Here is a 27,766-nt window from a genome sequence, read left to right as displayed (position 1 = left end):
CTCATATTTGGAGTCAGGACGTTTCACCAATAAATCCGGATATCGATTTGCAATAATAATGGACCACAAACACATGTTAGATCCAGTGAAAAGGACAAAACATTGCAGCCCATAACTTCAGGCTGATAGTCGAGGGCTCTAATAGTAAGTGTATATCTGGGAGGCCAAGGAATGAAGGCAGATGCATCGAGCACCTCCCAATGGCAGATACACTACTGATGGTGCAGCCACTGTCAGAGTCTGTAATGGTTTTAAATTTTCAGGACACACTTCCAGTCACAGCCAACAGCATCAGACTTTTATTGTAGAAAGATCCAGTCCTGGCAAAAACCAAAGCAGCTGGTGGTGATAGAGAATACCAAAGGGCCGTTACAACCAGATTTTTTTTTTCTGAGACGCTCCAGGCACGAGAGATGAGCTACTGTGCATTACACGCTGCCCTTATCTGAGGAAGAGACGGAGGAGCCCGACTCAGTGCTAAAACACCCCAGAAGGAGCGATGAAAAAAACAACTGGTCTATGTTCTTGACATCAGAGGGATAGGGATGTACGGATTGTAACAATGTCAGCCATTGTGGACCTTATAGAATTTAAGTTCCCTGATTGGGGCTGTTAATCTGATCCAGTCACGGAGCCCTGGTGACAAATAAAAACTGGAGTTTCAGACATCTATTTGACTCTGATGGAGCTGTACCAGTGTCCTGGTCATTGCAGGGGTAAATAAACGGTGACTTGTTGACAGAATACTGGCCTTTGCGGAGACATTGCAAGAGCAATATTTTCGAGGTGCAAAAAATTCTGAGATTGTTTGAGTCAACAATTAATTTTCATCAGCGTAAACAGAAATAGCTAGAAAATCTCAACTGATCTGCAAAGAGAAATCAGAGTTGACGTTTAGGGTCCCGCAACCCTTCTTCAGAACTTCAATTCAGTCCTGAAGAAGGGTGACTGGACCCAAAATGTTAACTTAGATTTCTCTCCACAGATGCTGCCAGACCTGCTGGGGATTTCCAGCTATTTCTGTTTTTGTTTCTAATTCCCAGCATATATTGTTCCTGTGGTTTTCAGTTACTCTTCATGTCTTTGAAGCCAAAGAATGAGCTCCTCACTTCAGATTGAAATACAAATTTCAGGCTGACACTCTAATGCAATAATAGATCATAGAATCCCTACAGTGTGCAAATAGATCCTTCGGCCCAACAAGTCCACACTGACCCTCCAGAGAGTAACCCATCCAGACCCGTTCCCCAACATTAGCCCTGAGTAATGTACCTAACCTACACATCCTGAACACTGTGGGCAATTTAGTATGGCCAATTCACCTAACCTGCACATCTTTGGATTGTGGGAAGAAACCAGAGCACCCCCACCCAGACACGGGGAGAATGTGCAAACTCCATACAGACAGTTGTCCAAGGCTGGAATCAAACACAGGTCCCTGGCGCTGTGAGGCAGTAGTGCTAACCACTCAGCCACCATGCCGCCCTAATGATAGAGACAACTGTGCAGACACAAAAACATTATATGTTGGAAGCTTCACAGTCAGATGGGTTGAGAAATGTGAGGTGATTTTTCATAACATAGTTGAATGGCATAGGGAGTAAATTGACTACCATTGTTTCCATTTTCTATATGCCTCACCTCTCTTACTTTGAGGAACTGTGAACCAATCTTATAATATTACTTCCATTAAGTTAGGCTAATGTACACCCATGTTTTTTCAGCTATCACTTGAACACTTCAAGGACACAATGAAATCTCCTCATCGACTTTGCCAAAAGACAGGCTGCGAAATCAAAAATGCAATTTATAATTACCTGTGGCTCGGATGTACATATAATTATCAGTGTCAGGTACCAAGTTAGACGGCTCTGCTTCCAATATTTCATAGCTGCTTCTCACTGGAAAAGACAAAGCGTTTAGGATGACAACCCTGGAATGTACAAGAAAATACATAATCCCCGTGGATGCTGCAAATCTGAAACATTTTTTCATGACTCCTAACATGTCATCACTTGCCAATGGCTTGCCTAAACTTCCTCAAACTGTGCTTCCTGCACAGACTTCATTCCATCCTCACATTTTCCCCATCTGTGTCATGTCTGGTTTGTGATCCCAATTTCTACTGGGCTGCATCTGACATGACATGGTCAACTTTAGCCATGTCTGACCCATCTCTCACACTTCTGTTTTCACCCATTCCACTCATTCACAAAGATTTACCAGGATGCTGCCTGGATTGGAGGGCATGTCTTATGAAGAAAGGTTGAGGGAGTTAGGGCTCTTCTCATTGGAGCGAAGAAGGATGAGAAGTGACTTGATGGAGGTGTAGAAGATGATGAGACATATAGAGTGCAGAGCAAGAGACTTTTTCCCAGGGCAGAAATGTCTATCAGGAGGGGGCATGATCTTAAGGTGATTGGAGGAAGGTTTAGGGGAGATGTCAGAGGTAGGTTCTTTACACAGAGAGTGGTGGGTGTGTGGAATTTAGTTCCAGCAGTGATAGCAGAGTCAGATACATTACAGACATTTAAGCGACTCTTGTACCGGCACATGGATGATAGTAAAGTGAAAGGTATGGAGATTATTCTGATCTTAGAGTAGGATAAAAGGTTGGTATAACATTGAGGGTAGTAGGGCCTGTACTGTGCTGCATGTTCTATGTTCTGTACCTCAATGAGATCTCCTCTCGTTTTTCTAAATTCCAGAGCACAGGCTTTAACTGCTCAATCGTTCTTCACGAGACTAATCCCTCGTCCCTGAAATTAACCTATTGAGTCAAGATTACAGTGGTGCTGGAAAAGCACAGCAGATCAGGCAGCATCTGAGGAGCAGGAAAATCGATGTTTTGGGCAGGAACCCGTCATCAGGAAAGAAACAAATTAACCTATTGAACCTACTCTGCTTTGCCTCAGCCCTCAGCCACAGGCCTCCTCAAGTAAAAGGACCAAAATAATACACAATAGCCCAGACGCGCTCTCACTAATATTTTATCCAGTTGCAGCAATGCCTACTTACTTTTACATTTTTCTTTTCTGCGACTTTACTTTACTGTGGATCTTTTTATTTTTCATTGCAGTTTCAATATGCCGTAAGCAGAAGCTGTCTTCTCAGCAAAACTGATTACATTTGGAGGTAAGCTTTTTGGGATTGTAGTACATATAGATTATGACAACAATCTGGCAGGAAAACAAATGTTGGAAGATTGGGATATATCACGGTGCTGTCTATGGTTCTCTTAAATGACACCTGCAGTAACATTGCAGGTCCAATTGCCTACTTATGTGCTAAAAATATTCTAAGACTCATTCAAAGTTGAGGCAGGGTTGGTAGTGAGCATGTTGCTTTGGTTCTGGAGTTGCACACAATTGAGAATTAGAAAACTAACAGGTGTTAGTGAAAATTTATTTTATTTTGTGCTTTCAGAAATTTTGTCTGCAATTTATGAGGTGAATTCCAATCTTACAAGTTACGTATAAGGAATTGTACTCCCCTTATCAAGTCAAACTGTTGCTTTGTGAGTTCAATGAAATGAACTGTGTTACTACTGCCTATTGGAAGCTACATTTCTCTCACCTTTGGGATTTATGAGGATGCTTGATTCTTCTGACACAAGTACACCTTCAGGCTGCCAGGTAGAGTGAGAAAGAAGTTAATTAAAATATTATCAAGTCAGTAATTTCTTAGATCTGGAATGCCATTAAACACAATCTTAGCCGATATAATAATAATCGTTTTTGGCTTGGCTGAGTTATCAAACGCTATTGTTTTCAGTTACAAAATGTTGAATTGAGTTCACATATTTCTTTCACTGGAGAGCTTTGTTTTGGGTTCTCTACTAGCAACATGCTGAACGGCAAAGCTTTGATTTACATCTTCACCCTAGAAAATGGCACCATTTGAAAACATTGTCTTTAATCATTCCAGTCAATTTTAATTGAGCACCTTGAAGATTAAATTTTATCAGAACTTAACTAATGTATTCTGGGGATAACAAGTTCAATTACTGAAATCCTTACTGAGAACATAAACTATGTGATTGTGGTGAGATGCTGCCCGGTTGGTGCTGCCTTTATTCTCGGGCTAATATATCCTTCCTGAAGGTGTTTACAATCTTCAATGACAAACTTGAGACTTTGTATAACTGGAATACAACATTGTCCCCTTCACAGTTACAAAGGCACAAAGCAGAAAAAGAAATTTAAATAACCTGCGCCAGTCAACACTTTTTCACTTGCTCGAAATGAAGCAGCTTGCAGCATGTTCTTAATTAATGATTAATAACTAAGAATTAACCAATGTGAGTATCCTTGACTGTTACACAATGTCATAATTTTTCCTAATTCAGCAGAGATAAATCTCCTACCTTTATGTGGCTAACCAGAGTCTGTGCCGTATTGTAAGATAATACAGCACACAAACCACTTTCTGATTAACTTAATTCCTTGAGTCTCTTTCAAAGAGCAAAACAGCTAATTCCACTATCTTGAAATTTAGGTGTTATAAACTATCTAATTCAGTACTCCTTTAAAGGTAAGGCATTTCAGAATTTACAAAAATGGCACACAAACTGTTATATCGTGTTACTCTAACATATCATGCAGCAGAGCTTGCTAATCAACATGCACTATCCTACTTACCACAACTTTAAGATATTTTAACACAGCATCCTCGTACATCATGGTATTGCTGAAAGCAATAACATTGATAGGCATGTTGCCAACGACCAATGGAGCAATAGCAAAGTGAACCGAGGCAGCCGAATTTGCTTTGATCAGAACTTTCCTTGCATTATTCCTTGAAACAGCAGGACTGCACAGCCCCTCTGCTTCTCTCATGTACACGAAAACCTACAGGAAATACACACACACACACACAATATTTTTCACAAAAATAACTAAATTGATGCACATATCATTGAAGTATTTTCTTGTGCAATATTATTGTAGCAATGAAAATCAGATTGGAATTCTGCTGTGAGGAGCATTTGCACAGGGAATATTTGTGATACAGATACCAAAGGACATAGATGCAGCTGAAAATATGCAAAACACATCTGTCAGAAAGAACACAGAGATTGTAAGGATTAGGGAGGATTTGTCTGTTTTGTATCAAGAGGGCAAATCATGAGTTCTGTACGAACATTGATTCCAAACATCATGAGACGGGTCAATTAGGTAGAGTATTGCTTGGCAAGGCAAGAAATACAAAATGTAGTTTAATATAACAACAGATAAATCGAATAGAATTTTTTTGGTTTATTTATGGCATGTGAGCACCACGGGTTCAACCAGCATTTATTACCCATCCCCAATTCCCCTTGTGACAATGGAGGTGAACTGCCTTTTTGAACCACTACAGTCTTTTGGGTACAGTGACATCCCTCGGTCTGTTCAGAAGGGCAAGACTAAACTAACAAATAACTGGTAAGAATTTGGAACTCTCTTCCATACTAACTCTTCACAACCATACTAACATCAAAGGCTTATGAGTAATATAACAAGTGAAAGTATCACAGGAGGTGGGTTTCTATTGCCTTCCCCATATGTATTAGCGGAAAACATGGGTTAGAAGAAAGTGAGGACTGCAGATGCTGGAGATTAGAGTCAAGAGTGTGTTGCTGGAAAAGCACAGCAGGTCAAACAGCATCCGAGGTGCAGGAGAATCAATGTTTCAGGCATAAGCCCTTCATCAGGAATGGATCCAGAAGAGATGGGTTAGATCACTGAATGATCCTCTATAAATGCATTTCCCTGTTGGTGTTATCTGATTAGATTAGATTCCCTACAGTGCGGAAACAGGCCCTTCAGCCCAACCAGTCCACACTGACTCTCCAAAGAGTAACCATCTGACTAATGCATCTAACACTGTGGGCAATTTGGCATGGCTAATTCACCTGACATGCACATCTTTAGACTGTGGGAGGAAACCGGAGTACCTGGAGGAAAGCCGCGCAGACACGAGGAGAATGTGCAAACTCTACACAGACAGTCGCCCAAGGCGGGAATCGACCCTGGGACCGTGGTGCTGTGAGGCAGCGATGCTAACCACTGAGCCACCGTGCCACCTCTTTGGACATTTTTTTGGTTCCACCGGGTGACACTCTTTGCACCTGAGATGCCTCAGAAATAGTCTGACAAGTGGCAAGTAACATTTGCACCACATGAACTCCAGGCTTGAGCCATCACTAGGAAGAGTGGGCGGCCCGGTGGCACAGTGGTTAGCACTGCTGCCTCGCAGCGCCAGAGACCCGGGTTCAATTCCCGCCTCAGGCGACTGACTGTGTGGAGTTTGCACATTCTCCCCGTGTCTGCGTGGGTTTCCTCCGGGTGCTCCGGTTTCCTCCCACACTCCAAAGATGTGCAAGTCAGGTGAATTGGCCATGCTAAATTGCCCGTAGTGTTAGGTAAAGGGGTAAATGTAGGGGTATGGGTGGGTTACGCTTCGGCGGGTCGGTGTGGACTTGTTGGGCCGAAGGGCCTGTTTCCACACTGTAAGTAATCTAAGTAATCTAATCTAATCTAAAAAAAAAGAGACAATCTAACCAACGGCCCTTGACGTTCAATGGCGTTACCATCATTGAATTCCCCATAATCAGCATCATTGGGTTTTACCATTGACCAGAAATTCAACTGGACTCGCCAGATGGACACAGAGGCTACAAGAGTAGGTCAGAGGCTAGGAATACTGCGGCTCTTCCTGACTCACTAAAGTCTGTCCATCATCTCCAAAGCATAAGTCAGGAGTGTAGTGGAATACTCCTCACTTGCCTGGATGGGTGCAGCTCCAACACTCAAGAAGCTTACAACTGTCCAGGATAAAGCAGCATGCTTGTTTGGCACCAGATCCCCGAACATACACTCCCTTCATCACTGAAGCTTCACAGCAGGAGTGTGTACTACCTCCAAGATACACTGCAGCAATTCACCACAATCCTGAGACAGCATCTTCCAAATACACAGTCACTTCCATAGAAAGGGAGAAGGACTGCAGGCACATAGGAACATCAGTCGCATGTTCCCCTCCATGACGTTTACCACCCTAACTTGGAAATATCTTCACTGTTGCTGGTCAAATTCCTGGAATTCCCTCTTTGTGGTCAACCCAGAGCAGGTGACCTTCATGAAGGCTACTCACCACCACCTTCTCAAATGGAACTAGAGATGGTTAATAATTGTTGGCCAGCCAGGGATGCCCACATTCCACAAAAAAAGTGTAAGGGATGGTCAGTGATTTCGATCTGAAGAGAAGTTGCTGACCTACACATGTGAGCACAGCAACACAGCTTATCTTATTAAATCATAATCTTCAAGGTGTCTGGTTTCTTTACTTAGACATCTCTAAGAATTACAGCATAGAACCATTGCAGTATGAAAGCAGGCCATTCGGCCCAATAGAGTCCACCCAGACCCACACCACCTACCATGTCACCCTGCATTACTAGGGAGTAATCCACCTAGCCTACACATCCCAGGACACTATGGGCATTTTAACATGACCAATCTGCACATCCTCAGACTGGGGGAGGAAACCAGAGGACTTTGAAGAAACCGACACAGACCCAAGGAGAATGTGTCAACAGGCAGTCAGCCAAGGATGAAATCAAACCCAGGTCCCTGATGCTGTAAGGCAGCAGTGCCAATCACTGAGCTATTGTCAATTAATAGGTGACCTTCTCCAGATAGCGTGCACACACACAGACACAGTAATACACACTCTCTCTCTCACAAACACACTCATACACACATGCACGTACACACAATAATAGACACACACACAATAAGAGACACTTTCACATACACACAGACATGATCACACATTTTCTTACCTCAAGTTCTTCGGGCAGGTAATTGTACAACACTGCTCTCACATCCAACTGCTCATTCCTCTTGACAGAATATGGTAGCTTCATGGATATAAAAAATGGTTTGAACACTTTCATCTTCTTTGGTTCAGCAATACAGAATCCTTAAAGTTAAAAAAAACAAAGAATATTCTCACCATTGTTTAATTCATTTTTAAAATCGTCCAATGCTTCCTTGAAATATTTACATAGCTACACAATAACACAGCGACAGCACAAAAGACATAACTGCTAGCCAATCCCATTATCACTGCGGACTGCACATATGGTAGTCACACATTAGCCAATAGGCATTGCTAAGGCAGACAGGTGGACAAACCCTAGCCTTAAACCTGGTATATCCTGCACACAATGATAACGGGTTCCAACTGAGGTGTCTGCAGCGATAACGTCTGTGACAGCATTAAACACAAATTCATGATTCTCGAATTGCCTGAACGTATTAGAAGACACCAAATGTAATCTCTCATTTAAGAAAGGAGAGAAAAAGAAAACATGTCCATTGGTTTGAATTAAATAATCGTGGAAAAGCTCAAATCATTTATTGATGCAGTTTAAACACTACACAGACAAAATACTGGCATCATCAGTAAAGGTTAACATGGCTGTATGAAAAGAAAATTCTTTTGAGTTTGTGCTGAATTTAGAATCATTCATTGAGCTTAAGCAGAATGATTAGAACATAGAATAGTACATCACCAAAACAGGTCTTTGGCCAATCATGTCTGCACTGATCATGAGGGGATTCTAAATTAATTACATTTGTGGTTGATACCACTCTGTCCTCTTCCTGTTCATGTGTCCGTCTGAATACCTCTTAAACTTTGCTATTGTATCTGCTTCTACATCTCCCTGGAAGCACCGTCCTACACCTGAGATGTGAATTTATCTTCAAGCAGCTTCCCCTAATCCAATTTTACTAATTCCTGATTAATACTGTCGGAATAGGCCTTCTCCAAATTTGCCATTTTTACCCAAGGACAGGTCTTACCCTTTTGCATAACTGTCCAAAACCCACAAAATGCATCACTTCACATTTACCTGCATTAAACACCATCTGCCATTTCTCCACCCAACTTTTCTCCACCCATCTCTGTCCTGCTGTTTCCATGATATCCTTCCTCACTTTCCCCAATTCCACAGGTTTTAGTGTCATCTGCAAACTTATTTATCAAACCATCGCCATTTTCATCCAAACAATACACACACATGTGACCATCACTCGAAATCCTAACAGTGATCCTTGCAGAATACTACTGGACGCAGATCTGTGGTGAGAGAAATACCTCTCCACAACTAACCTGTCTCCTATGGCCAAGCCAACTTTCCATCCAACTTGTCAACTCACCATGGATTCGATCTGATTTGTTCTTCTGGACCAGCCTCCCATGAGGGACCTTGAGCAATGTTCCAGTAAATTCTATGTAGACAATATCCACCACTGCCTTAGCCTCATAAATTATTATTGCCTTTGTCACTTCCTCAAAAAACTCAATCAAGTTTGTAAGATCAGACCTCCGTAGCATAAAGCCATTCTTGTTATCATTAATAAGACCAGCCATCTCTAACTGCATCCTGTCCCTAAGACCCTTCTTCAATAATTTCCCTACCACTATTATATGGCTCACCAGTCAATCATTTCTTGGATTATCTCTGTTGCCCTTCTTGAACCACTTTGGCTATTCTACAGATGTTAGACCTGACCTATGACTAAAGAAGAGACAATGATTTCTGACAAAGTTCCAGCAATCTCCTGCCTTATCCTGGATCGATTCCGTCAGGAAGTGGGGAATTATCAACCTTAACATTTTCTCAAGACACTCAACACCTCATCCTGACATGCCTGAGCGTAAATTCCTATTTAAACTTACCATCATCTCTACCTTTCTTTGTGAATACAAAATATTCCTTCTGGACCTCACTCACTTTTTCTGGCTCCACAAGTTAATTCCCACCTTTGTTCTTCAGTGGAGCTGTTTTTTCCCCAAGTTACCATCTTGGTCCCAATTATATGTCTGAAATGCCTTGGAAATCTCCTTTATCCTCTATGCAAAATATATCATGGCCCCTCCTAATGTCTTCTTTCTTAATGTCCTGTTTCCTAAAATGCTTTATTTATTCTTTTAACTCAACTTACAACATATTTCTTTATCCAAGGCTCCTGAATGTTACCACCTTCAGTGTCATTCTCACAGGAACATACTGGTCCTGACCTCCCATCAACCTTTAAAAGACTCCTACACCTGAGATGTGAATTTATCTTCAAGCAGCTTCCCCTAATCCAATTTTACTAATTCCTGATTAATACTGTCGGAATAGGCCTTCTCCAAATTTGCCATTTTTACCCAAGGACCGGTCTTACCCTTTTGCATAACTGTCCAAAACCCACAGAATTACGCGCGCTTGTCCCAAAATGCTGCCCTCTTAAAATTTTTATCACCTGGCCAGGCTCATTCCCAACACAACTTATACTATGGCCCCTTCCTCAGTTGGACTACCAACATATTGTTTCAAGTATCTCTCATGGATGTGCCTCACAAATTCTGAACCAACTAAGCATCTGGTGCTGAGAGAGTCCCAGTGAATATTGATTGAGTAAATTAATATCATTCACTACCAAATATTACTGTTTTTATAACTTTCCATGATATGCTTGCTTGGTTATCGAGAATCATATTACATATTCCCAACATAGCAACTGTACTTTCTTATTCCTATGTTCTTCAATATGTCTTCATTTGCTGAGCCCTCCAAGATGTCCTCTCTGAGTGCAGCTGTGATATTCCCCACAATGTCCTCTCTGAGTAGCTGTGATATTCCCCACAATGTCCTCTCTGAGTGCAGCTGTGATATTCCCCACAATGTCCTCTCTGAGTACAGCTGTGATATTCTCCACAATGTCCTCTCTGAGTACAGCTGTGATATTCTCCACAATGTCCTCTCTGAGTGCAGCTGTGATATTCCCCACAATGTCCTCTCTGAGAACAGCTGTGATCTTCCCCACAACGTCCTCTCTGAGTACAGCTGTGATATTCCCCACAATGTCCTCGCTGAGTACAGCTGTGATATTCTCCACAATGTCCTCTCTGAGTGCCCCTGTGATATTGTCCACAATGTCCTCTCTGAGTACAGCTGTGATAATCTCCACAATGTCCTCTCTGAGTACAGCTGTGATATTCCCCACAATGTCCTCCATGAGTACAGCTGTGATATTCTCCACAACGTCCTCTCTGAGTACAGCTGTGATATTCTCCACAATGTTATCTCTGAGTGCAGTTGTGATATTCTCTTTAATCAATAATGTAACTCCTCTTCCACTTTTACATCCCTCTCTGTCATGCCTGGAACATCAAGACACTGTCCTGCCTTTCCTTCAACTCGGTTTCTGTAATGGCTACATCATTATAGTTGCATGTGGTAATCCAGGCTCTGAGTTTATTTGAGTTGTTTGTTATATTTCTTGCATTAAAATAAATGCACTCAGACCGCTCAGCCTGCTGTGTTCATTCACCTGGCCTTGCCTGCTCTTTTAACTGGATTTATTTAATTCAGCCCCTCACTTCTCTTCAATCACTCCACATGCTGGCCTGTAGTTTGGTCCCTGCATCCCAGCCACACTAATTTAAACCCTCCCAAGTGACAGAAGCAAACTGCCTGGAAGGATATTGATGTGCAACCCCTCTTTCTTGTCCAAGTCCAACGTGCCTTGGAAGAGATACCACTGAGCAAGATATCCTCCTACATCTTCCAATGTATCATCTTCCTTTTGCCGGCCTCACTAGCTCATGGCATAGGGAGTACTCCCAAGATTACAGCCTATAGTTCCTGTGGTGGAGAAGGCATATGGCATACTTGCCTTTATTATTCAGGGAATTGAGAACAAAAGTCAGGATGTCACGTTGCAACTTGACAAGACTTTGCATGGGCCACACTTAGAGTATTGTGTTTAATTCTGATCGCCACATTACTGGAAGGATGTGGAGGCTTTGGAGAGGATGCTGCCTGGATTAGAGGGTATGAGCTATAAGGAGATGCTAGAAAAAAACACAGGTTGTTTTCTCTGGAGCAGTGACCGAAATTTCTAAAAATTATGAGATGCATCGACAGGGTTGATGGTCAGAATCTTTTTCCCAGAGTTGAAATGTCTAAAGAGAGGGGGCATGCATTTAAGTTGAGAGAGAGAAAGGTGTGAGATGCAAGCCTTTTAATACATTGTGGTAAGAGTGTGGAACACTGCCAGGGTCATGGTGGAAGCAGACATGACAAGGGCGTTTAAGAGACTTTCAGATAAGTACATGAATATGCAAGAAATGGAGGGATATGGATCAAGGACAGGAAGAAGGGATTACTTTAATTTGGAGTCATGTTCAGCACAACATTGTGAGCTGAAGGGCCTGTTCCTGTACTGTACTGTTCTATGTTCTTTATTCCCATATCCCCTTTGTAAGACCTTGCCTCTCTTTTTGCCCATGTCATTCATAATAACGTGGACCACAACCTCTGGCTGCTCACCTTTCCCCTTCAGAATATCGTGTGCATGCTTAGTGGCATGCTTGACCTGGATATTACAGAAGCAACAGACCATCCAGCAATCTCACTCATGGCCACAGAAACTCTTGTTGACTATATGGCGTTCCTTACCATTACCTCTTGCCTGTGCTGCTGCATGACAGAACAAGTCATGGTGCCCACTGACCTGGCTCCTGTTGCTTTCCCTGAGAGACCACCTCACCCCCCCCCCAAAAAAAAGCATCCATAACAGCATACCTGCTTCAAAAGGGAAAGGCTTCAGGGGACTCCTGCACTCCCTGCCCACACTTACGAGTCTTCCTGGATGTTCACCCACACTGTAATAGTCGAGTCACCAACTCACAAAATGTGTTAGCCATGATACTCTCAGCCTCATGAATGCTTCATGCTGAGTTAATTGCAACTCCAGGTACTCCATTCAGCAAATCAGGAGCTGGAGTTGATCACACTTTGCACATACATAGCCACTGGAAGTGTCCATGTTTTCTCACGTATTGCAGGAGGAACATTCCATGAGGCAGAGTTCTGACATTTTGAACTTATTGAACAATTGGCAATTATCTAGGAACCAATTACACAACCTCGTCAATATTCATGAAAATCAGGTTTTTTTTTGCTCTAAGTGTTTAATCCTAACAAACTACAATGACAAACAGAAATAGTTCATACTTTGCCTCCCTCCAGATACTAGTCACTCAGACTCTGTGCCTAGTTCCCGAGAAGCCAAGCCGATGTCACTTTTTGAGTGGTGACATCACATCTGGAACTTTGCCTCTGGATTCATTTCCACTCCCTCTCCCTCTGTCCTATTCTGACTGACCTGGTAACTCCCACTGCCATTCACCCCCAGGTTCACTCTGCAGTGCTGTACTCCTGCTGCTGCCCCCATTACTTGCAAAGTACTTCAAGTTTCAAAAGTGATTTGATAAGTTGCTGAATGAACGGTTAATTCCCAAGTTAACAGAATGGGATGAGAATACACTAGAATGAAGGGCTGGCACGATGGCTCACAAGGACTAGGTTTAATTCCTGGGTTTTATCAGGCAGCATCTGAGGATCAGGAAAATCGACGTTTTGGGCAGGAGACCTCCATCAGAATGAGAGTTCTCTGATCGAAACGTCAATTTTCCTGCTCCTCGGATGCTGCCTGACCTGCTGTGCTTTTCCAGCACCACTCCAATCATGACTGTGATCTCCAGCATCTGCAGTGCTCACTTTTGCTTAATTCCTGGGAGACTGTGTGGAGTTTCCATACTCCCCCCACCTCCTCTTGTCTGCACGGGCTTCCTCCAGGGGCTCGAGCTTCCTCCCACAGTCCAAAGATCTACAGGCTAGTGGATTGGCCATGCGAAATGTCCTGAAGCACCGAAAGTTGTGCGGATAGGTGGGTTAGCTATGGTAAATGTAGCATTACATTGATTGGGTGGAGAGTATGGGATATTCTTTGGAGGATCGATGTAGACTTGATGGGTCTAATTGCCTCTATCTGCACTCTCGGGATACTACTATTCTCTGCATAAATAAAGGATTGACTAACAGACAAGCAGCTTTCAGTTTTACAAAAGGCAATTTTAAGTGGGTGTGCTGTGACAATAAAATATTTGGTGCTAAATCCTCAAGTAGCATTAACATGAGGCTCAGTGGTTAGCACAGGACCAGGGTCCCAGGTTCGATTCCAGCCTCAGGCGACTGTCTGTGTGGAGTTTGCACATTCTCCCTGTGTCTCCATGGGCTTCCTCCGGGTGCTCCGGTTTCCTCCAAAGATGTGCAGATTAGGTGAATTGGCCGTGCTAAATTGCCCATAGTGTTAGGTGCATTAGTCAGAGGGAAATGGATCTGGGTGGGTTACTCTTCGGAGGGTCAGTGTGGGCTTGTTGGGCCGAAGGGCCTGTTTCCATACTGCAGGGAATCTAATCTAAATGTTGAGATGAAGGCAAACTAACTTTCCTGACACCGTGATGTTGTTGAAACCACTACATGGAGAGCCAATACTGAAACTGCGCCATGACGGACACAGAGCAGCAGGGACTTGGGTTCGATTCCACTCTCAAGCGCCTGTTGGTGCACAATCTCCTTGTGTCTGCATGGGTGCTCCAGTTTCCTCCCATTGTCCAAAGGTGTGCAGGTTAAGTAGATTAGTTATGGGAAATGAGGGTTATAGAGTAGTGGGCTGGGTCTGAGTGTCAGTGTGGACTGGATGGGCTGAATGGCCTACTACCACAGTGCAGGTAATCTATGATTCTACAATGTAGTTATAATGTGTGGTTGGGATATCAGGCCACAAATGTAAGGTCATGATAAAGCAGTACAAGTACCAAGAAGATGCAAACCTTATAAATTCTGATTTTCGGAAACAGCAAGAAATGTAGATGTTTAAGATGGAAGCATTAGGTTCTCCGAAGAATTAGATTGGAGTCGAGAAGTTATCCCTGTTTGTATCGCCACAGAACCAAAGGAGCCAGGAATGGCCAAATACTCTCCTTCTGTGACAAGCCAATGATTTTGAAATGCTAATAGATCTGCGTAAGTTCCTTCAGCACCTTCGGATCTTACACAAAAGCAAGTAGTTTTGGCTTAATTACATAGAACATAGAACATAGAAGAACCAGTACGCCATATGCCTTCCTCACCGCACTATATACCTGGGTACCTAAGTATCACGCTGCCCTTGATTTAAACGGAGTTTGAGTGCAGTAATAATTCAGCATTGCTACCGCTCTGGGAAATCGATAATAAAACGATATTCAAATCACCATTCTCAAAATGATTTTAAAATTATTTTGTTTTAGTGAAAGCAAAACAAAAAACAGAAAATGCTGGAAAAGCTCAACAGGTTTGGCAGCACCTGTGCAGAGAAATCCGAGTTAGCATTTCGGGTTCAGTGACCTTTCTGCAGAATGTTGTTCAGCGTTGTTTGTTTAACCAACTGAACAGATGGGCGGGCTGTTTGATTATTAGAATCTGAGCCTATAATATTAACATGCTTGACTGATGAATGAGGTCGCATCGGTGGGACATACAGCACTGAAAGGTTGTTCTTCTTGGCTGCTAAAACAATTAAATGGGAAAACATGGACACAGCCTCAAGATGAGATGTTGATCCTGTTGAACCCAACTCAGAAGTAATTTCTTCGCACAAAAGACAGTGCATCTCAGCGTTTTCCACCACAGGGATGTTTTTCAAGATAGAAATCGCATGGTGGCTCAGTGGTTAGCACTGCTGCCTCACAGCCCTAGGATCCCAGGTTCAATTCCAGCCTCGGGTGACTGTCTGTGTGGAGTTTGCACATTCTGTGTGGGTTTCCTCTGGCTGCTCCAGTTTCCTCCCACAGTCCAAAGATGCGCAGGTTTGCACATTCTGCGTGGGTTTCCTCTGGGTGCTCCAGTTTCCTCCCACAGTCCAAAGATGTGCAGGTCAGGTGGATTGGCCCATACTAAATTGCCCGTAGTGTTAGGTGCATTAATCAGAGGGAAATGGGTCTGGGTGGGTTACTCTTCAGAGGGTTGGTGTGGACTTGTTGGGCCGAAGGGCCTGTTTCCATACTGCAGGGAATCTAATCTAATCTGTAAAATATAAATGGAGTGACATTCCATGACTCCTGACAAAATTACATCAAAAACATTAGTAGGTGGTTTGATCTAAGGCTGAAACTTGATCATGATGAACCTAAAAGATAGAACTGTCTTGTACTCATTCAGAGTGAACTGCAGAAAAAGATGATGATTGCTTTTACTATGGCTGGATGGGAGATGCAACAAGTAGTTTCAAATAAGTTTGTTAACTGAATCAATCCAATTCAAGCATGTTGATATTGATTGATCAGGCTTGGGGATATAATGGAGAATTGGGACTTCTGTTTAACGCTGTTCTTGTGGAAAACAAAATACAATCCTTGAACTTTCTTGCTTGATAAGTGAATGACTCTGTGTATGAACACATGTAGATTCTAGCATTTGCAAATGAATCATGTTGTTCATTTGACTCATAACATTTAACTTAAAATCAATACCAGAGAATTAGTGATGATTTGGAGATGCCGGTGTTGGACTGGGATGTACAAAGTTAAAAATCACACGACACCAGGTTATAGTCCAACAGGTTTAATTGGAAGCACACTAGCTTTCAGAGTGACACTCCTTCATCAGGTGGGTAGTGGAGGGCTCAATCCTAATACACAGAATTTATAGCAAAAGTTTAGTGTGATTGCCTGATAAGCCTTTCATCTGATAGAATACAATGATAGTTTCACTTCTTTCATGTGTAAATCACAAAATGTTTTTTTAAAAAGTTGCATTCTCGGGTTAGCTGTTAACAATGGTGATAGCTAGAGAATATGTTGAAGGTGTTGGCCCCCTGTGTTTACCTACCTGCACTTGTCCATCAACAAATGCTGCGAGTCTAGAAAAAAAGGAGCAGATATACAGTCCCAACAGTCATTTGCAGGTCTTTACCTTTATTTGCAAACATGCCAATTGCTTGTATTTCCCAAGTAGTTATGGAATCGGGAATGTAGTTTCTTAACCTTTAAACAAAATAAACAAATTTTCAATGATAAGCAATGTTTGGAATCAAGTTAAATTCATAGCTTAGTTTCCAAATCCAGCTTGGAAAATCTCATGCCAGTGCAATGAGATTGATGCAAACACTCAGCAGGTCAAATAAGATGCAATAATAATAATAAGATGTGATGATATTACTGTTTTACTCTTTGCTACCTTCCACCACCCTCCTCTCTTGACCTATCACCTTCATCCCCACCCCATCCACCCCCTCCCATTTATCTCTCCTCCCTGAAGGCTCCCTGCCTTCCATCCTGATGAAGGGCTTTTGCCCGAAACGTCGATTTTCCTGATCCTCGGATGCTGCCTGACCTGCTGTGCTTTTCCACCACCACTCTAATCGAGACTGTGATTTCCAGCATCTGCAGTCCTCACTTTTGCCTGTTTTTCTATCAGTCAAGGGAAGTGTGCACGGAATTGTTAGATTTTTGGATTGATCACGCTCGTATCTAGACGAGAAGTTTGTGTTTGTATGAGCAGGAGATCAGTTATTGTAAAGCAACTGAGTTCTTCCCATTCTCACTCGTGGTGCACATCCAATTCAATCCCCATTGTGCGTGGCGATGATGAAAACTGAAGGATATGCTTCCGTGCAAAATACACATTCATTTTCACCATAGAATGATACAGCACAAAGAGGGCTTTAGTCCATTGAGACTGCACTACTAACCACGAGTCCAACTTTCCCACACTAGACCCATAACCTTGAGTATTACGATACTTCAAGTGCTTATGGAAATACTTTTTTTATAGATTGTGAAGTTGCCTGACTCCACTGCTCTCCCAAACAATGCTCCCCGACAACTGAAAATGTTTTCCTCAAATCCCCTCTAAACCTTCTGCTTTTCTCCCTAAAATTATGCACACATGTTATTGACCCTTATATCAAAGGGAACTGTTGCTTCCTATCCACCCACTCCATATCCTTCAAAATTGATACGCTTCTGTCAGAGCTCACTTCAACCTTCTCGGCTCCAAAGAAAACAGCCTGACCTTATGCAGTCTCTCTACACAACTGACATGTTCAATCCCATGCAATATCCTGGTGAAGCACCTTCAGATCCCTTTCAATGCAATCACATACTTCTAGTGTGTAGTGACCAGAACTGCACACAGTACTTGAGGCCTCGTGTTATGGAGCAGGTCAGACCCCTCAAAATATTTTTAAGCAGGTAGCCCGGACTGTAACTTTGCTATTTGTTTCAGGTAGGGCTACAGTGGACATTCCTGGAGTGAATTAGCTAATCCGACTGCCAAGATTTAATCAAACCGAATTTATTTACAAATTCATGGAATGAAACACAATGAACCGAAAATAAGATACCCAACCAACTTATCCTATTTTATCCTATCCTATCCTAACTTATCCTATGGGTGGCATGGTGGCACAGTGGTTAGCACTGCTGCCTCACAGCACCAGAGACCTGGGTTCAGTTCCCGCCTCAGGCAACTGTCTGTGCGGAGTTTGCACATTCTCCCCATGTCTGTGTGGATTTCCTCCAGGTGCTCCAGTTTCCTCCCATGCTAAATTGCCCATAGTGTTGGGCAAAGGGGTAAATATAGGGGAATGGGTCTGGGTGAGTTGCTCTTCAGAGGGTCGGTGTGGACTTGTTAGGCCGAAGGGCCTGTTTCCACACTGTAAGTAATCTAATCTAAAAAAAATCCCGACAGACTATCCCAAATTAATGATGCTGTTCCAACAATGCTTGCAACAATCCCCATAAACAGAACTCTTAGCACAAAGAGTAAAAGTGACACAGACAACTTACAGGTAATGAAGGCCGAAGGGTGGAAGGAGGGAGAGAACTTCCAGTTTCAACTGTGGCCCTGACTTAACTAACCCCTGAACTGACTCGTGCAGCTAGAGAGCTGGCCACACCTCCTTGATGATGCCAGTTTTTTTTAAGACACAAAAGCTCTCTTCCTGAAGCATTATCTGTTAGGTATAAACACAAAGGGCCCCAATAAACCTTTCAAACCCAGCTTTGTTGCAGCCTGGCCAATTACCTGCCTCTCTGAAAAAAAAACTCAAGGGCACAGTAACTTTGAGAATCGGACCAGCATTGTGACACTAGCCAAAGTTCTTTATCACTCTAACATCACCTTCCTGCTCGTATAATCTAAAAGCCATGATGAGAAAGATAAGTATCATGTTTGTCTTTTTCCCATACCCTGCCACTTCCAGGGACAAGTATCCCGGGATACCTTTGTTCCTGTGAGCTTCCGAGTGCTCTGCCATTCATTGAGCACTCTCTTATTACCTTTTCCAAACAGCATGACCTCACACTTAGCTGGGACAAGTTCCACCTCCCATGCATCTGCTCATCTGACCAATTTGTTTCAATCTTCCTGTAACACCTTCCTCCTCACTGTCAATCACCAAGGCAAACTTTGTGGCATCCGAAAACCTACTTCTCACACCTCTCACATTCTTATACTATGTCATTATGCACTTCATAAACAATATGTGATCTCTGTGCCAGGCTCCTGTCGCAAAGGCATCTTTCTATCAAAATGTTCTGTTTTTCTATCACTAAATCCATTTTGGATGCACTTGTAAACAAATATGACCATGCACATTGGCTAATCATCAGCTCTAAGTGGCAGAAGGCCAACAGTAGTTCTTGTTCTCATAATTCTCATAATTCGTTGAGCATAAACCAAGAATGTCAACTGAAACATTCTGGTCTGTGCACGTCTATTGCTTGGACTTATCAGTTGATGTGTATTCTCCCAGAGTGTAGAACAGCAAGATATAATGATAGTCAATTTTTCATAGATACAAAACATAAAGTACAGAATAAACTCAGCAGATCTGGCAGACATCTGTGAAGAGATAGACAGTTACCGTTGTGAGGTTACGGAGATAGGGTGGGTCTAGGGGGCATGTCAGAGGGTCAGTGCAGACTCGATGGGCCGAATGGCTACTAGTTGCACTGCAGGGATTCTATAATTCCAGGTCAACATGGGTTCTCTTGTTTTGAGCTTAAAGTTGCCAGAGAAGGGTCATATTGGATTCAAAACGTTACCTCTGCCTCTCACGTGTTGCCAGACCTGTGGTGACACTTCCACACATGAATGAATAGGTATGTAATTATTTGCAATAAAGGCTACATGGCTTTTCTCATTACAACAATAAAAGTTATGCTATGAAGACTAAGTGACATTTTTACTGAATGCCCGATTATATTTACAACAATTTTGTCATTCAAGACCACCTTACTTGTGATCTCCTGCATTGTAAACCTCGACTGTTTGCCATAGCCAGCTGTGTGGAAATACGCTACGCACATAAACGGAAGTTTCATCGAAAAATTCTTCCTCTAAACTCACAGCAGCTGAAAAAAAAATTACACACATTTCAAAGTCCATTTATTTTTGGATCGTGAGGAGGTTGCATGTACCATCATTCCCGTGTGTGAAATTTAACAACAACAAAATAATTGGCTGTTAGGAGTTTCTCCACTGTTCCCTGACCTGTTTTGGTTTCCAGTTAAATAAAAACGTGATCTTAATATTTTTAGTCTTGAATATTAATTGAAGATTTCAAAATTTATTGAGGCTATTACCCTTTCTAGTCTCTTGATCTTCTTCAGCCACCCAATGTTAATTTTAATAATGCAATCCACCTTTGGAGGCTTTATTCTTGGATGTAATCACCCTAAGGTCTTCACTTTCCCCTCTAAATATCTCCAGTTCTTCTGCTTCCTTTAACACAGCGTGCAAAATATATTGATTTTAATAATGCTTGCAAAATCCTTTTATGAGGGAAGGCTAAGGAACTTCAGGATGTTTTCGTTAGAGAGAAGAAGGTTGAGAGGTGACTTGATTGAGACATATAAGATAATCAGAGGGCTAGATAGGGTGGACAGTGAGAGCCTTCTTCCTCAGATAGTGATGGCTATCATGAGGGGACATAGCTTTAAATTGAGGGGTGATAGATATAGGACAGATGTCAGAGATAGTTCCTTTACTCAGAGGGGCATGGAACTTGCTGCCTGCAGCAGGAGTAGACTCACTAACTTGAACGGCATTTAAATGGTCATTGGATAGGCATATGGACGAAAATGGAATAGTGTCGGTTAGATGGGCTTTGAATTTGTTTCACAGGTCGGCACACCATCGAGGACCGAAGGGCCTGTACTGCACTGTAGTGTTCTATGTTCTGTGCTTGTAAAAGAAACAGAATATCGAATGACTTAACCCACCCAAAAACCAACAGATTGTCGCATCTTAATGATGCTGTTCCAAATGCTTGAAACATTCCCCATAAACACCCCTTTGGCACAAAAGGTAAATCAAACACAGGGTCTTACAGGAGAATGAGAGAGAGAGAGAGAGGGAGAGAGAGATGGCAGCATGGAACACCCTCTTCCAGTGAGCTGTTTCTTGAACCAGCAGCCTCAAACTGACTGAATGCTTTCAGTGAACAGCTAGAATGCTAAAGCCAAACCAAACCAAGGGTAAGGTGAACTGGGAGAACTGGCCACTCCCCTTTCATTGTACAAGTGTTTTGTTTTAAACACTCATGTCTTTTGCTTGAGGCAGTATCTGTTCGCCATTTCCAACGTGACCCTAAAACCCATTCAAGGCAGACATTGACAGTGTAACCATCTTAAAGGAATAGCATCATTACATCTCCCCCTCTTAATAAAAGAATTCAGAACATTGAACAGTACCGCACAGTATAAGCCTCTTGCCCTCAAAGTTGTGGCGACCTTTTACCCTACCCTAAGATCAAGTATCCAAAGATGTCTTCTTTTTAAAACCCCTTCATCTTAAACTGTTAGTACTCTACAACACAGCTTTCTAGCCTCCACTGTGCTTTCCATTACAACCCCAACAAAATTCACTGGCTTATCCTGTTTACCTCCATCTGACTTCTTAGTGATTTTCCTAACCTCGCAACACAGTGACTTTATGTGGCCTACTTGATTGTGGTGAAAACACCAGAGCTTTTTAACTTCTCTATCCCCTTCAAGGGTTAACTTTCTACCCTGTGGTAAGTTACCCTTATGATCTACACCTCCCTTTCCACGTGAGGATTTCTCTTTTCCCCAGTTTCTATCCCTCATGGATTGAAATTGATTCTGGCAGCCAAACTTTGCTTTATGGACAAACTCCTAATCATCAGCCATTTCAGCTGCCAATCCTGCTGTTTTAACTCTCTGCTCTTCCACATGAGCTCTCACTACTTCAGGATGTGAATGTTTGAACTCCTCCAAAATAACCATCTCTCTGAGAGTATTATCGGTTTGCTCTACTTTTAATGCTCTTATCCACCTAACAAAACTATTGTGTTTGATCCTCGCAAACTCAATGTAGGTTTGACCAGGGTCCCTCCTTAGAGTCCTGAAACATTGTGTGTAGGCTTCTGGCACAAGCTCATATGCGTTTGAGATGGTTTTCTTCACCTCCTCAGATACCTCCTCTGATAGTGAGGCAGATTCCTCACTAGCTCTACCTACAAGTTTTGTTTGGATCAACAAAACTCACTGGCCACCATATTTGTTTAGCCACCTTTTCAAATGAGATGAAAAGGACTTCCACATCCTCCTTAGCAAATTTAGGAAATGCTTGAATATACTTAAACCGATCCCAACCAGGCCTTTGCCTCCTATGGGTTTGCTGATCCTCACTCTCATCCTCACTGAGCTTACCTTCAGCTTTCATTTCTATCCTTTTAAGATGACTTTCCTGTCTAAGTGCCAATTTCTGAAGTTCAAACTCCCTCGCTTTCTTCCTTATCTTCCTCTGTTTTTATTTTTCTCTTTATTCTGCTTTTAATTTAAACTCAAACTGTTTCATTTCTGTTGCCCTTTCCTTGTCTCTTGTCTCTAATTCAAGCTGCTTCATTTTCAATTGAGTTTTAGCCACCTTTATAGTTTCCACCAAATTTAAATTTTGCCGCGTTTTTCTCTCCATTCTTCACAGAAGGAGGCAGTTCCAGTTCCAGCATGTCTGCTAATTCCAACAGCTTGGCCTTAATCACCTTTTACAAAACCTCTCAAAGTTACTTCTTTCACCCCCAGAAAACACTTGCTGACTGAAAGAACCATTGCTATCCCAAAGACAATTTAAACTAAACAAATTCAACACCTGGGACAAAAGACACTGACACCTACCACTCTCTGCCTTAAGTCCAGCAACCCTAATCCCAAATCAGAACTATAGAACAAACCCCGCAATGACCCCCTGTCGGTTATGGACCAGGGTCAGACTGCCACAAAACATTACAAGAAAGTAGCCCGCAACCTAACTTTGATATTTTTTTCAAGCAGTTATAGAGTGGACATTCCAGGAGAGATGCAGCTGGTCAAAGCACTTAGTTTTAAACAAAACAGAATTTATTTACAAGATTACTGAAAACAAAAGAGAACAGAATACCAAATAGCTTAAACTACCCGAAAACCCAACAGGTTATGCCAACTTAATGATGCTGTTCCAAATACTTGCAACAATTCTCATAAACACCCCTTGGCACAAAAGGTAAAATCAAACACAGGATCTTACAGGAGAATGAGAGTGAGAGAGATGGCAGCATGGGACACCCTCTTCCAGTAAGCTATTTCTTGAACCACCAGCCTCAAACTGAGTGACTGTTTTCAGTGAACAGCTAGAATGCTAAAACCAAACCAAACCAAGGGTGAGCTGGGAGAACTGGCCACTCTTCTGTCATTGTACAAGCATTCCTTTTTTTAAAAGACTTGAAAGCCTTCTGTCTGAGGCAGAATCTGTTAGCTATAATCAAAACGGCCCTAAAGTCCCTCCAAAAGCAGACTTTTCAGAATCGCTGCTATTTCTGAAAAAAAAAAGCCAAAGACAGCATAACTTTGTTAAAGGAGCATCATCATCCCACACTCATTGAGTATATCAGGTATCTCTGATTGCAAAACCCCCAAAATCTACAATGCAAACCAGGATAGTAGACCAGGTGTTACAGTCAAGTTTTTGCACATGACTTATGTATTGCTTTTTATCTTAGCTATCCCACCAGAAATGTGCCTGGTTATTTGGGGTTTTTTTGACTTACGACTTTATTTACCTGCATCTCTATTTTCAGTGAGTAGTGTGATTGAAATTCATGAACTTTAAAATTGATTTCACTTGCTATATGAAATTTGATTCCACGTGGTAGACAAAAAAAGGGGCAAAAAAGACTATCACTTACCCCGCGCTATCGAATTCGCCTTCAGCGTCTGATTCTTCCTCAGTTCCACTCCATAGATACAGCAGCTCATGAAAACCTGTTGACAATCTGCCTGCTTGACTCGACTTGCTCTCTTCTCACAGCTAAGCTGCATTAGTATCTGAGTGATGCCGTCTGTGCAGCATTTCCGCAGTCTGTGATCTGGGTATTCGTTTACTGTAAATGAAATAAGCAATGGAAAACAACAATTGGTTAATTGAGCACTTATTATTGCATGCATACAGGAGACAAGTGACTCTATCATGCAGCTTAGGAGGCTTAACGAAGCAAGTACTGTGTTCCTAATCACAAGATATCGAACTCTTGTGTCCTCAAAAGAAAGCATAAATTGATAATCTTAATCCTGAAAGAAAATCTGATAATACTCCTTATTTAGAGCATTCTGACTTCTTTTCCAGGGATGGGCTCATTCTTTTTGTCACTGATAATTGTTGAGAATTAAGCTACATTGAGGAATATAAAACTGCAAGCACCCCGCACCATGCTAGAAAAAGAAATTTGTCCAGAATCAACAAAACATCAACTGGCATCGTTTAATACTAATGCAGGGCTGACTGGTGCAGGACGAGGTATCAAGTGTTACAGTGACTCAAAACCAGCATACATTACTATCCCATTATGGAGTCCTATGGCCCAATGTTAGTGTTCAGCACCGTTCAGTCAGAATTGGGCTACAAGAGCAAGTCAAAGTTCTAATTTACCACAGAGTTTTGTGATGAACATCCTTCTGAAATGAATCAAAAAATGGTTTAGAAAAGTCTTCTTTGGATATTTAATATTTCATAAATCACCCATGAGGATGGAGTCAGAAGCAAGCATAGAAATGTTGATCAAAGCTGGGTGTAAGGTCAACCCTAACAGCATTTAGATTAGTTAGAGTAACATAAATGGAAAATAAGATTTTAGAAGGAATTAAATGGAAATGCACATACAAATTTTGGAAAAGGTGAGTTCAGAAAAGCGATTCCTAGCAGATTTCTAAATAAAAAGTGTATTATTATTATTCAACAGGCAAATAACATAGAATGTTAAGGAACAAGACCAATAAAAGTTGTTTATATTGATAATAAGGTAGAATTTGAAGATGAATCTAGTACATTATAAAAAAAAATTCATTAAGGTAATTGAGAGTTTTTTAAGAGGATGTGTGTGCTCATTTGGATTTTAAACAATTTGTTTTGGCCCAGAAGCTGGAGTTGTGATGATTTGAGAAAATAAAGCGCAAAATCATTGTGCCAAGAGGTCTGGTCATTTATTTTGAAGAAATCAAATGTTGTAATTTACAATATTGTCCAGATGCCTCTCTCCCAACCTCAGTTATTGCATCAGGTGCTCCCGGTGTGGTCTTCTCCACATCGGGGAGACCAAACATAAATTTAGGGAATGGTTTACCAAGCAGCACAGCAGGGGCTGCAGGGGCCGACCAGACCTCCCAGTCACTGCCCCTTTCAATTTCCCCAGCCACTCCCTTTCGGACATGACCATCCTCCGCCTCCTCCATTGTTACAACAAACCAAACTGGAAATTGGAGGACCAACACCTCATCTTCCGCCTGGCAGCCTACAGCCAAGGACTCAACATCGAGTTCTCCAATTTCAAATAACCTCCGTTCTCATCCCCCAACTCCCTGCCCAGCCTCTCCCCTTCCCTTCCACTGCTCCCTGGCACCAACTGGATTAATTCCTCCTATTGACCAATTAGCTTGTACCCTCTACCTGTCTTTAATAATCCCCACTTCACTACCCTGTCCCAGCCAACCCCTTTATCTGCAGCTCGCCCTACACCCACCCCCAATCCTGAAGAAGGGTTACACCCGAAACATCGATTTCTCCACCTCCTGATTCAGCCTGTCCTGTTGTGTTCTTCCAGGTCCTGCTTAATGGCCCCAAAATTGGCCCTACTCCAGTTTAGCACCTTAACCTGTGGACCTCACCTATCTTTTTCCATAACTATGTAAAAATAAGAGAGTCATAATCAAAGTACTCTCTGACTGACACTTCAGTCACTTGCCCGGCCTCATTTTCTAAGAGAATTTCCCTTTTTCCACCCTGCTGAGTAGGCCCTCTACATATTAATTTATGAAACATTCTTGGGCACATTTGACAAATTCCACCACAAATTTGATCTTGCAAAGATATTGATTAAGACAAGAGGAATAGATTACCAGGAGAAGCTTGCAGGGACAATAAGTGATGGAAAAGATTCTATAGATAAGTGAAGATAAAACAAAAAGACAAGACAAGTGCCAGTGCCTTACAGTCAAGAACAGGGGAAATTATGATGGGAAGTAAAATGGCGGCAGATGACAATTAAATATGTACTGTAGGTCTGCCCTCACAAAATAGGGCATTAAAAAATTAGCAAGATTTCCGACAAACGCAGGATTTACTGAGTGGACTTAACTGAAAGAAATCAGTGTGAGGAGGTAAAGGGTATTCAGGAAATGTCTGTGATTTTAAAGTTAGATAAATCCTCAAGTTCTGATGGTCTACCTCCCACAGCACTCAAGGAAATGACCAAGAACTAATGAATATGCATTGGTGATTGCCTGATAAGATTCTATATACTCTGAAACAATTCCTAGTGATCAGAAAGTAGCTAGTGTAGCTCAACCATTTATAAAAGGAGGCAAGGAGAAAGCAGAGGTTCATAGAACTTTAGGCCTAAGGTCTGTAGTGTGGGAAATGATATCGTCTTTTCGAAGTGAGTTCAAAGTCAAGCTTTTGGAAAACAGTGACAGGATCAAGCAGAGCAAGCTTTGATTAGATTACTTACAGTGTGGAAACAGGCCCTTCAGCCCAACAAGTCCACACCGACCCTCGGAAGAGCAACCCACCCAGACCCATTCCCCTGAATTTACCCCTTCACCTAACACTATGGGGAATTTAGCATGGCCAATTCACCTAATCTGCACATCTTTGGAGTGTGGGAGGAAACCGGAGCACCTGGAGGAAACCCACGCAGGCACAGGGAGAATGTGCAAACTCCACACAGTCAGTCGCCCGAGGCTGGAATCAAACCTGGGACCCTGGTGCTGTGAGGTAGCAGTGCTAACCACTGATCCAAAGATTTATGCTTGAAAGAGGTACTGATTTATCTTTTGCTATATTATAGCTATTATAGCAGCATTATAGCTCTGGTTACTCCTAGTGCCTACTAGCACCAGGGATTCCGGTCAAATTCCACCCTCGGGTGACTGTCTGAGTAGACATTTGCTTCATGCCTGTTTTGGTTTCCTCCGGATGCTCCGGTTTCCTCCAACAGTCCACATTTGTGCAGGCCATGTTAAATTGCCCATCATGTCAAGGGATGGTGGGTTTGTTTTCCCACTAACCATGGGAAATGCAGGGTTACAGGGATTGGGTAGGGGAAAAGGAATGGGTCTTGTTCTGAGAAGGATCAGTACCCAGTCAATGAGCCAAATTGTAGAGTTTCCACGATTCGGAAGCAGGGGTGGAGGGGCAGGGTGCACAGTTGATGCTGCTTGTTTGGACTTTCTGAAGGGTATGAGTAAGGTTTAAAATAAATGTGCATGGAATTGAGTGCAGGGTACTGTCATCGATAAAGATTTGGTTGGTAGACAGGAACCAAGTAAACAGGTC

At 42.3% G+C, this 27,766-nt stretch overlaps 1 protein-coding gene across 1 annotated transcript in view; it reads right to left on the bottom strand.

The window, feature by feature from the left end:
* Positions 1-27,766, bottom strand: part of LOC122541279 (complement C4-A-like) — a 128,292-nt gene that overhangs the window by 8,108 nt on the left and 92,418 nt on the right. The window contains exons 17-23 of the mRNA XM_043677903.1: positions 24,126-24,320; positions 20,178-20,292; positions 16,847-16,917; positions 7,829-7,968; positions 4,641-4,850; positions 3,577-3,628; positions 1,818-1,901 (exon numbers count right to left, since the gene is read on the bottom strand). Of these exons, the coding sequence (XP_043533838.1) occupies positions 1,818-1,901; positions 3,577-3,628; positions 4,641-4,850; positions 7,829-7,968; positions 16,847-16,917; positions 20,178-20,292; positions 24,126-24,320 (867 nt within the window). The remainder of the gene's footprint in view (positions 1-1,817; positions 1,902-3,576; positions 3,629-4,640; positions 4,851-7,828; positions 7,969-16,846; positions 16,918-20,177; positions 20,293-24,125; positions 24,321-27,766) is intronic.

Source organism: Chiloscyllium plagiosum, chromosome 37 (assembly GCF_004010195.1).
Source record: "Chiloscyllium plagiosum isolate BGI_BamShark_2017 chromosome 37, ASM401019v2, whole genome shotgun sequence".
Classification (NCBI taxonomy): Eukaryota; Metazoa; Chordata; class Chondrichthyes; order Orectolobiformes; family Hemiscylliidae; genus Chiloscyllium; species Chiloscyllium plagiosum.
The sequence above is the reverse complement of the archived record's forward strand: the minus strand, read 5'-3'. Positions and strand labels throughout refer to the sequence as shown.